Source organism: Poromitra crassiceps (genome assembly GCF_964638095.1).
Source record: "Poromitra crassiceps genome assembly, chromosome: 16".
NCBI classification, from domain to species: domain Eukaryota; kingdom Metazoa; phylum Chordata; class Actinopteri; order Beryciformes; family Melamphaidae; genus Poromitra; species Poromitra crassiceps.
In genome coordinates, this window is record NC_139645.1 from 28586218 (window position 1) to 28597774 (window position 11557).

An 11557-nucleotide genomic window follows, 5' to 3' on the forward strand; every position below is an offset into this window, starting at 1 on the left:
TAAACAAGAGCTGCTCTGCAAACGACACAGACGTAGCACTTGGGGCCTGGGTGGGTAAGGTCCATGTTGTGTCTACAGGCTATCAGAGTGATGTCTGGATATCTTCAGGAGTTCACTGCTTGTGCCAATGCCATTGCTCAATCCTGAACTAGAGGAGTAGAATTTACTCTATAGTTCAGGAGACTTTGAATATGTCTAAAGTGACTGTTTCTAGAATCAAATTAGTTGCCTTGTGGATACAGATGCACTTCTTAACCCTCACTCCTGTCCTCCAGGTAAACAGCCCAGCTTGGTGATGCTGCTTGTCAAGGGAGGACAACGCCCCCCGCTGGCTCAGATCAACCAAGATCAGACTCCAGGGCTGAGGAGGCTGGTGAAGCTCATGGAGAGCTGCTGGGGGCAGATACCCACTGAACGGCCCTCCTCCATCGGTGAGGAAGCCCCTTCCATGAGCCTGCTGGAACTGAAGAGCTCATCAGAGATTTGAGAAACAGAATAGAATAGAATAGTTTTTATTTCCTTAGTAGAAAGACATTGTGCTATCTCTAATAATGTACAGTATGTATTTGATTATGGTGATATACATATACATATACATATACATATACATATACATATACATACATATACATATACATATACATATACATGCATGCTTCACCTTCCACACTGAAGCTGCTTGATGCAGTATTTCACAGTGCTCTGTGTTTTATTACTGGTGAGGTTTCACACTCATCATTGTGTTTTATATGAAAAAGTGGGTTGGCCTCCTCTTACCGTTAGAAGAGATCACCATTGTATTTTATTTATTTATAAGGCCTTGTGTGGCAAGCTTCCATTGTATTTGAATTGACTTTTAAATGTCAGTGCTTCAGGATATCAGACACATTAGATTTGTCATTCCACATATGAATACTGAGTCAGGAAAGACCGCCTTCACTTTTATGCTCCTGATAGATGGAACCAGCATCAGGACTCACTCAAACTGGACTGACTGTTCTACATAGAGACGTTCAAAGCAATACTTGAGGATGTATTGCATAGGCACCTGTTTTTCGTAGTCCTCTTATTTGTCGGCATCTGTGATTTACATGTGATTTTTATTGTTTTATATGTAGTGTAATTTTGTAATTGTTGTGTTCTTCTCATGGGCGTCCTTGAAAAAGAGAGCTTGCTCACAAATTAATGGGCCCTGTATAACTAAAGGTTAAATAAATAAAAAGTAAATAAATAGAATAGAATAGGCAGCCTCTGCTTGCATAAACTGATCAAAACAACTTTTATATAATTTACAGACTGTAAAATGGAGAGGACGAATAACATTGTAATACTGACATTAAGCAATTTAGCTGTAAGCTGCTTTTTACTGGCTATCTACTTTTCTAAACAGAATGAGAACAGGTTTGAGAATTAGCAGGACATTAAGAACAAAATTCAGAATTATTGTTAGAAGAATCCAAAATGTGGCGCTTGGTATGAAATCTTCTCTCTTTCTCTGTTGTTTGCAGACTGCACAGATGTGACAGAGGAGCTCTTTAAGAAGGCCAAGCCAGGAATTAGCAAAGCCGTCTATCAAGTGCTGACAAGACTGGTAATGATCCACTCAAAATGCTGCTTTGAATATTTCTCTTCAACAGAAATATTCAACATGACGTCTTTCAAGAGTCATTTTCAAGATTCGTGATTCATTTGAATATAGTGAGTACGGTAATCAAGTTTGACTTAGTGCAAGTTTGCAGTGTAGAAGAAGATGGAGCAAAACAGAAAACAATCTCAAATTATATATATTATTCACCTTATGTTCCAACACAGGGGGTCAGCCAGTTACTTCCTATTGTGTTTACACTTCCTGTGACAGTACAGTACTATAGTGAGCAGGTAAAACAGACAGTGTTTTGAACAGGAAGTCATAACACAACTGGGTCAAGTGTGCGGGGCTACATAAGGTGAATAAAGTGGAAAATAAAAGTCCTTTAAAGTGACATATAATGGGGGTGGGGGGTGGGGGAGGATAGTACTGTGTCTGTGGGATAATGTCCATGTACAATTTCTGCCAACTCTCTCTTCTTTCTCTGTCTCTCTCCCTCTTTCCAGGACCAGGGAGAAGAAGGTGGAGGAGGAGAAGAAGAAGAAAGGACAACAGAGCAGGTTACCATGGTCCACACCGCTCAGCCTTCATCAGGTCAGCTCTTAATTTCCATCAATGTCATTCCATTCAATAATAATAATAATAATAATTTATCATGAGCGGTTTTTATCCACTTCACCCCGCCCCCCTTAAAAGGAGTAGTAGAGAAGTAAAAAACAATAACATACACATAGAAATAGAATGTCCTTCCGAAATGCTCAATATTAATTATATATTAATATATATTAACCCATTGATACCTGATGCAGCATTTGTGTGTGTATCCCTTTAAGACCGCGAACCGCATCATATGCGGTTCGCGGTCTTAAAGGGCTACACACACAAATGAGGGATATACACGCAAATGCTGCATCAGGTATCAATGGGTTTATATATATATTAATATTAATAATATTATATTAATATACGCTCGATTCCTAGGCTCGCCCGCCCTGCAGCTCGTTGAGCTGGCCCTGCAGCTCGCATATGCAGCTCGGACGCTGCACGGCCTCACATGCAGCTTGGCTGCTGCGTGGCCTCGCCTGACCTATTGGCACGTGCACATGGGTGTGTGTGTGTGTGTGTGATGTCATCACATCATTAGGTAATTAGGGCAATCACCTAATTAAAAAATCTGGATCCGCTTTCTCAGACAGCTCCGTAAACTCAACGTCTCCCGTCCGGTCCTGACCCAGTTCTACAAAGCCACCACTGAAAGCATTCTCTCATCGTCCATCTCTGTGTGTGTGTGTGTGTGTGTGTGTGTGTGTGTGTTTGTGTGTGTGTGTGTGTGTTTAGTTTAGTTTAGTTTAGTTTATTTGTTTAGCACAAATTTAGGTACAAATCTGTGCAAGGTGGGAACGAAGCCTTTGCAGGCTTGTACAGAGTTCCACACCTACTCATATCAATTTCGTGACATGCAGGCTAAACTCTCAACAAAAAAGAAAAAAAAAGAAAAACTACATGTTAAATCAGCAAAGCATCAAAAATAAGGTCATTTGCATCTGAAGCAAAAACATGAAGGCTAAGAGGAAAACAAAGTCTGTAAAGAAAAGTTTGTCAAAAATGTGTCAGAGAAGGATGAGTACAGGGATCAGGAGGACAGTAGATGTTTCTTCAGGTGCTTTTTGAAAGCAGAATAAGAGGACATTGATTTTAGCGGTAGGCTTAATTCACTCCAAAGCTTAGGACCTCTAAAAGTAATGTTGAATTGGTGCCTTGAAGTCCGTGTGCGCGGTAAGAGTAGATTGTTGTTGCTGTGTCTTGTTTGATATGAATGGACATTTTAGTCTAGTAGGAACGGGGGGTCCCCGCGCACCCGAAAGATATATTTTTCTAACATAGATTTTTGTACTCCTCAAGGTGTCTAATAAACAAATTTTGTTGTTACCCCGTTGAATTAGTGTCCCATGGGTCCGTTTGGCGGCCATCTTTGTGGGCATATTGCGATGTCTGATGAAAATGGATAAGGGTCATAACTTTTGAACTAGACGTCATACAGAGACAAATAACACCACTTTTCTGTATGATTTCTGCATGAGGAATTGATTGAGAGGGTTGTTTTAATGATTTTAACAGGTTTGGTATAGTAAAACTCAAAAACATTTGAAAAAAGTGTCTAATTTACTCTCAAAATCTTGCAAAATAAATCTATCTACATATTAGTCTATGGGCCAGAAGGGTTGGGAATAATGCTCATATTGATTTTTGGCAAGGTATACATCTCTAGAGTTAGAAAATATGTGAGAGCATTGCACCAATGGTAGCTAAATGTGTGTTATCACTCGATTTATAACACCATGCAAAACATAATAGTTGCGGGACTTTTAGGGACATTTGAGGCTAAGTTCATGCAAATCAAGTCTAAAAGCACCAGATTTTGCCCAGAATTAGCCCAGGGCATGCTCTAACAATTGAGCCAGAGTGCCCGAGCTGGTGACCCCCGGGGTCACCATGGCGGCCAGATCCAATATGACCACTGTCCGAAAAAGATTTTGGCTATAACTTTTGAAAGAGATGAGCTAGAAATACAGACTTGGTGTCTATCTTATGTTTTTTGACCATTAGAAAGGTGTTGGAATGCTTATCTTTACTAATGAAGATGTGTGTGGACCCCTAATCTGCATATTTCCAAGAATGCGACTACCTAAATATGAGTTTTAACATAACTGTTGATGCTTTTAGTAAACTCGGTGTCCATTTTATGGTTTTTGAGTTTTAGAAACACATTGTAATACTCAAATTTATGATTGAATCCATCTATAGCACTCTACTTTGCATAGTAAATAGGCTACCAATATGGCCGCTAAATATATATATTTTTTTTACATACACTTTCACCCAGATTGAGTGTAGACTTGTAAGAATAAGTTACCATCAAACTGGTGGAAACAAACAATCTACAGTATGTATCTTACAGATTTTATTGAAACAATTTGACAAATATAGAACCCATTCCCATTGATACAGGTAATAGCCAGTCTGTGCATCAATGCTCTCCATAAATGTGAAATGCTATCAATACTGATCAAAGGTGTTTAGAATTTGAACAAAATATTACAATATCAGAAACAAAAACAACAGAACAAAACATATATTGGTGCCTATATGTACAAGTGAGTAGTAGCCTACTTATGTCCATGGGTTGAATTGAGTTAGAAGTGCTCAGTCCTTTTGATTTACCAGGGTGACTGATTTTGCATAAAAGACTTCAGATGACAAGTGGTTTTTGTTTATATCCTTATATCCACAGCCAGATTACTAAAATATTGTTGTCTCGACCCTCATTGTTGGTACAGGCACTCTTGCATCCACATTGAGGTGCCACGGGCTCCAGCTTTACAGTATTCACAGAACGCACTACATGACTTTTTGCAGCTGCAGCAGAGAATGATGACTCAGGCTTTACTGGCATCTGGAAGATGGGTCCAGTAAGGTTCCAAAGTCTTGGTCATGGAGTCCCAGTACCAGCCCCACGTACTGAACTCTGGATGTTTTGCTGGACAGAGGTTGCCTGATTCCAGTAGAAGCTGGCCTGCAGCAGTCCCCATTTTACATGCTGAATCAGTGCATCTTGGGTGGGAGGCAGGTTCTCTTGATGCATTTGAAAAAAGCCAATGTCTAGCATCATCTACTTGGCTGGAGCCACAGCTTTTGCTGTACATGACAACCCCAAGGTGAGGGCGACCAGGGTTTTGGGATGAACTCCTCCTTTCTACCAAGAAGGATGTTATACCTTCTAACAGATCTGAATATGACATATCTGCACTTCAGCCTTGTAACCATCCTGAAGCAGACACTACAGTAGAATGATTTATAGCACCTGGCACATGCTGGGCCAGTAGCCATAGAAACTCAGGATCCATACGTCCGACAGTGATGTTGTAATACTTGCAATATGCTTCTTCTACACATTAGGCCTCACAGAGCACTGGATCGGCTTCACGTGTGGAAAGTACATTTATGTTCACAAAATCTGCAATGTTCTTGGTCCCCAGAGATCACTGGCATTACATCTCTTCCATGTGCTAAAATGATGTGATACTACATCAGTCTTCCAGGGCTATGGGAAAATAAGTGGATGGGCAGCTTGGGAAGCAACATGCGGATCTCACTGAGACCGTGGATGCCTTCACCTTGGAGCCTGAACCGATCAACTCAGATGTCCATGTCCAAAGACTGGAAGCATTATGGTTGTTGTCATGTCCAGCAAGAGCTGTGTCTCCAGCCAAGAAGAAGCCAGACATCCGCTTTTCTCAAATGGTACCAAGTCCCTTGAGAACTTGCCTCCCACCCAAGATGCACTGATTCAGCATGTCAAATGGGGACTGCTGCAGACCAGCTTCTACTGGAATCAGGCAACCTCTGTCCAGCAAAATATCCAGAGTTCAGTACGTGGGGCTGGTACTGGGACTCCCATGACCAAGACTTGGGAACCTTACTGGACCCATCTTTCAGATGCCAGTAAAGCCTGAGTCATCATTCTCTGCTGCAGCTGCAAAAAGTCATGTAGTGGGTGCTGTGAATGCTGTAAAGCTGGAGCCCGTGGCACCTCAATGTGGATGCAAGAGTGCCTGTACCAACAATGCGGTCAAGACAACAATATTTGATTAATCTGGCTGTGGATATAAGGATATAAACAAAAACCACTTTACACTCAATCTAACTTAACCCCCCCAACCCATGGACATACCTAAGTGTTACTCACTAATTGTTTCAATAAAATATGTAAGATAAATACTGTAGATTGTTTGTTTCCACCAGTTTGATGGTAACTCATTCTTACAACTACAAAAGTGTATGTAAAAAAGAAATGGGATAGCAGCCATATTGGTAGCCTATTTACTATGCAAAGTAGAGTGCTATAGATAGATTCAATCATACATCTGAGTATTACAATGTGTTTCTAAAACTCAAAAACCATAATGGACACCGAGTTTACTAAAAGCATCAACAGTTATGGTAAAACTCATATTCAGGTAGCCGCCATCTTGGAAATATGCAGATTAGGGGTCCACACACATCTTCATTAGTAAAGATAAGCATTCCAACACCTTTCTAATGGTCAAAAAACATAAGATAGACACCAAGTCTGTATTTCTAGCTCATCTCTTTCAAAAGTTATAGCCAAAATCTTTTTCGGACAGTGGTCATATTGGATTTGGCCGCCATGGTGACCCCGGGGGTCACCAGCTCGGGCACTCTGGCTCAATTGTTAGAGCATGCCCTGGGCTAATTCTGGGCAAATTCTGGTGCTTTTAGACTTGATTTGCATGAACTTAGCCTCAAATGTCCCTAAGTCCCGCAACTATTATGTTTTGCATGGTGTTATAAATCGAGTGATAACACACATTTACCTACCATTGGTGCAATGCTCTCACATATTTTCTAACTCTAGAGATGTATACCTTGCCAAAAATCAATATGAGCATTATTTCCAACCCTTCTGGCCCATGGACTAATATGTAGATAGATTTATTTTGCAAGATTTTGAGAGTAAATTAGACACTTTCTTCATATGTTTTTGAGTTTTACTATACTAAACCTGTTAAAATCATTAAAACAACCCTCTCAATCAATTCCTCATGCAGAAATCATACAGAAAAGTGGTGTCATTTGTCTCTGTATGACGTCTAGTTCAAAAGTTATGACCCTTATCCATTTTCATCAGACATCGCAATATGCCCGCAAAGATGGCCGCCAAACGGACCCATGGGACACTATTTCAACGGGGTAACAACAAAATTTGTTTATTAGACACCTTGAGGAGTACAAAAATCTATGTTAGAAAAGTATATCTTCCGGGTGCGCGGGGACCCCCCGTTCCTACTAGACTATTTGTGGTGGGAAAGAACAAATACTGAAGGGTGACTGCATTGAAGATCATGTTTCCTATATATAAACTTGTGTAAGAATAAGCACGTTTGATAAACATTCACTTTGTCAATGGGTAATATATTGTATTTTTTAAAGAGGGGTGCCGAAGGAGCGTATCTATTAGAATGAGATATAAATCTTAGATATTTCTTCTGTATGATGCATAATTTGTTGAGATATGTAGGATAAGTTGCCGCCGTTGAGTGAACTGTATGATGCCAGGGTCAGGAAGCGGGCAGGGAGGATCGTCTCTGACCCCTCTCATCCTGCTAACCGTTTGTTTAGGAAACTTCCATCAGGAAGGCGGTTCTGTGCCATCAAGATCAGAACCACACGCCACCTAAACAGCTTCTTCCCGAGGGCTGTCTCTCTCCTCAACAAGCCCACTCACTTCTGAGGTCATGAGACCCCCCCCAACCCCCTGGCCTTCCAGTCACCCTTTAGAGCACTTTATCTTACTATTTTAATCCATGCGTTTCTATAATTAAAGTTTTTATCTTAGTTTCTAGTGATTTTATTGTTTTTATGAATGCTTTTATGAGTGCATAGCTGTAACCTGACGCTGCCAGATGGACGGTTTAGCTCCACATTACGTTTCACTAAACCAGTCGATCTGGGAATGCAGTAACCCGACCCGCTGACGGAGGCGGGCACTTTTTCCAAGCTACTTGGCAGGTGATTGGATGACCCATCTGTCTATCACCGCTGGTGCGTGTTAACTTCAACCAATCAGATCGCCATGCCTCTGACGTCACGTTTGCGACCGGAGGAAGGTGCCTGTCTATCATTGATTGAGTCCTCACCGTCCTCATTGTCGTAAAGTCTCCTTCGAAGCATGGCGTTAGATTATAACGAACTAGTTGTGTGGCTTAGCCTTCCCAAATGTTGAGGGTCGTTTTTTTTTATTTAATACATAGAATTGGGAACGTTGCATTCAATTTCATTCAGACTGCCTGTCACTTCCGCGGCGGCAGCCATGTTGACGAGCGAAAAGAACTACAAAGACTATGTACCCACTACTTGCCCAGACAGCCCGCCTAAGGCTGCCGCTGATTCGTCGAGCCAGCATGGTTCGGCCAATCATTTTAACTGCCTGTGCATGACAAGATGGATTACGTCGAAAGAATCTCTTTTGATCTCGCAAGGTTATCCATCTTGCAAGCAAGGTTAGCATAGCTGCACTTTTTAGTCAAAACTAATGGTTGTGGTAACCAACTATGCTCCTTCATGTCCTGAGTGTCTTGTCTTCACTGTCGTATACGCATGTCTGTTTATTGTATCTTGTCGAGTGTGCTGATTCACCAGAATGAATTCCTGTGTGTCCTTCTGATGCATTTGGCAATAAAGTGTTTCTGATTCTGATTCTGTCTGTGTGTGTGTGTGTGTGTGTGTGTGTGTGTGTTTGTTTGTGTGTAAAGGTGTTCGGGAAGATGAGAAGCAGACTAAACCTAAGACGTAAGATGATGATCTCTAACTGTCCATGACATCATTACAGCTCAGCAGTGACATCACAGCTCAGCAGCAGTGACATCATTACAGCAGCATTATTATGAGTCAAAGCTCAGTCTGTATGATTTTAAAACAGTTTATATTATCCAGCTCTCATAAAAAGAGGTATCAAGTCAGAATTTGGCCCTTCTAGTGTTGTGCAAGTTCACACGAGCTAGCTCAAAGTTCAGCTCACGCAGATTAAAATGAACTAATTCACATTCATAGTTCACAATTTTGAACTTTGAACTAAGTTCACAGTCCCGAAAAATTAGCAGTTCCGTTCATGAGCAGTTCATTTTAGTGTTTTTTTTTCTCCCTGTGCATGAGTGTCAAGTCAGCCAGAATGTAAAAGTAGGTCTTCCCCTTTAGGGATTTCAAAATAAAACTCTCATTGTAACGTTAATCTTAATATTAAATTTGAGTAATGCTTTGCAGCCACAGTTTCACTCCATGTAATCTTCACATCAGTATTTTGATGCAAGATTTGTTGTTTCATTCATTGAAATACCTTGTTTCTCCAAAGGTGAGAATTTGAATACCTTTATTCTGAAATTATATTGCTTTATTCTGAAGTTTGCCCGCCAGCCCCCACAAAAGCGTACGCTTGTGGGAGGGCTTGATGTTTGTTCCTTGCTGCAGCTAGTCTCTCCCCAGACTCAGATATGACGTTGAATCTCTGCGCTCTGCATACTACATACATGAGTCTGTGCCACTTCACAGCCACTGCTGGTTTTTGAAGGCGGGTTGAAATTGAATGAGTGACAGGTCGTAGCACCGATGAGAGAGCGGTTCATAAAATGGGCTGCGCCTCCCATGTTCTCTGATCGCAAAGTCGTTACTGATTGGGGAAGACTGAATCCATCACTGGCATGACTGGCCAAGTGAACGGTTCCCTCCCATAACCAGCCCTCTGAGGGAAAGTGTCCCAGTCCCAGAGAGAGATCTGTAGCAGGCAGTAACATAGTGTATCAGACCCAGAGAGAGATCTGCAGCATGCAGTAACATAGTGTATCAGACCCAGAGAGAGCTCTGCAGCATGCAGTAACATAGTGTATCAGACCCAGAGAGAGATCTGCAGCATGCAGTAACATAGTGTATCAGACCCAGAGAGAGATCTGCAGCATGCAGTAACAGTGTATCAGACCCAGAGAGAGATTTGCAGCATGCAGTAACATAAGTGCCTTTTAAACATGAACTCTGGATCATGTCCTGCTAGAGAGAACAGGATATTTTCAGGTTTTGCCTTTCTAAACATGAGGGGTCTTTGTTAAGAAACAACTGGATATGAGCCGTTTTTTCTGCCAGTGGGGGGGGGGGGGGGGGGGGGGGCGGCGCGGTAGCATGTATCGAAAACAAGAAATGTGATAGGAAACAGCTTTAGCTATGAGGCAGTCAAAATAGTGGTCGCACCGTCGTCAATCACTGTGGGTGATTTATTTTACAAGTGGCAACTAGTCATATCTGACTGTTTTAAATGTAGGCTATTTCTCCCCACAAAAGTTTGATAGCCTATCAGTCAGTCAGCTCCTATCCTCTACGCAGTGGAGAGGCACACAACACTGCCTGCTGATATAATTGGCTGCATCACGTTAGCGACAAATCTGGAGACTTCAAAAAGCATGCCGTTGGTTTTAACGGAGTCCATTCCAACGAGGGGTGGCAATGTGCCAAAAAATGAGCGCTTCGCCTTGCTACATAAAGCAGCCCAGTCAAAATAGTCGTCGGACTGTCGTCAATCACTGTGGGTGATTTATTTTACAAGTGGCATTTCAAGTCATATCTAACTAGTTTTCAATGTATTTCTCCCCACAAAAGTTAGGCTTTTTCTGACATGGGAGGGAGCAAGCAAGCAGCACAGCAGCATCCCTCCTGATGCACTGGACCTGGCTGCCTGCAGCTGAAGCGCATTGGCCAAACAATCAATCAAGCCGTTTTTGCAGCACTTGAGGAAACCTGAGTTTGCTCGTTGATATAAGCGATTGCCCGGACGATTAATTAATTAATAAACTAGTGAACGTGAAGTGAGTCACGAAGAGCCACACCTGCCCACTACGGATATGCGGATAATAACCTGCCAGCTGTTTAACATGAGCTGCGATTGCGTGGAAGCGGATCTTATACCGGTGGTCGAGGTAGATAAGATACGGAGTCGCGGGAGTGCGCGTAGGCCGGCTAATTGTTGTTTAACATGCAGGCCAACCGGCTAGGTGCAGGTTATAATACGGATTCCACTGCATGTTAAGAAGTGGCTATAGTGTATCAGACCCAGAGAGAGATCTGCAGCATGCAGTGACGTAGTGTATCAGACCCAGAGAGAGCTCTGCAGTATGCAGTAACATAGTGTATCAGTGTAAGAACTCTCATGGGTCTGGCGTTGAGACTACGCTGCACCTGACTGGGTGAACAACATGGCGGGCTGTCCTCCACGCTTTGCAGCGGAGAAAAAACATGGCGGACAATTCTAACCTTTTCCTACATGAAAACCACTCGGCGAATTGTGTTTCTGATCACATGTGATGCCATGCTGTGTCTCCCTGTGTCTTTGTTTTGCGATTACAACCG

At 42.1% G+C, this 11557-nt stretch overlaps 2 protein-coding genes across 3 annotated transcripts in view; both read left to right on the forward strand.

The window, feature by feature from the left end:
- Positions 1 to 11557, forward strand: part of LOC310791301 (receptor-interacting serine/threonine-protein kinase 3-like) — a 93929-nt gene that overhangs the window by 27885 nt on the left and 54487 nt on the right. For both annotated transcript variants that reach the window (XM_083652988.1, XM_083652989.1), the window contains exons 7-8: positions 276 to 431; positions 1509 to 1591. In XM_083652988.1, the coding sequence (XP_083509114.1) occupies positions 276 to 431; positions 1509 to 1591 (239 nt within the window). The remainder of the gene's footprint in view (positions 1 to 275; positions 432 to 1508; positions 1592 to 11557) is intronic.
- Positions 2123 to 11557, forward strand: part of LOC310791417 (stonustoxin subunit beta-like) — a 10998-nt gene continuing 1563 nt past the window's right edge. Inside the window, exons 1-2 of the mRNA XM_083653111.1 lie at positions 2123 to 2182; positions 8923 to 8959. Of these exons, the coding sequence (XP_083509237.1) occupies positions 2155 to 2182; positions 8923 to 8959 (65 nt within the window). The 5' untranslated portion in view covers positions 2123 to 2154. The remainder of the gene's footprint in view (positions 2183 to 8922; positions 8960 to 11557) is intronic.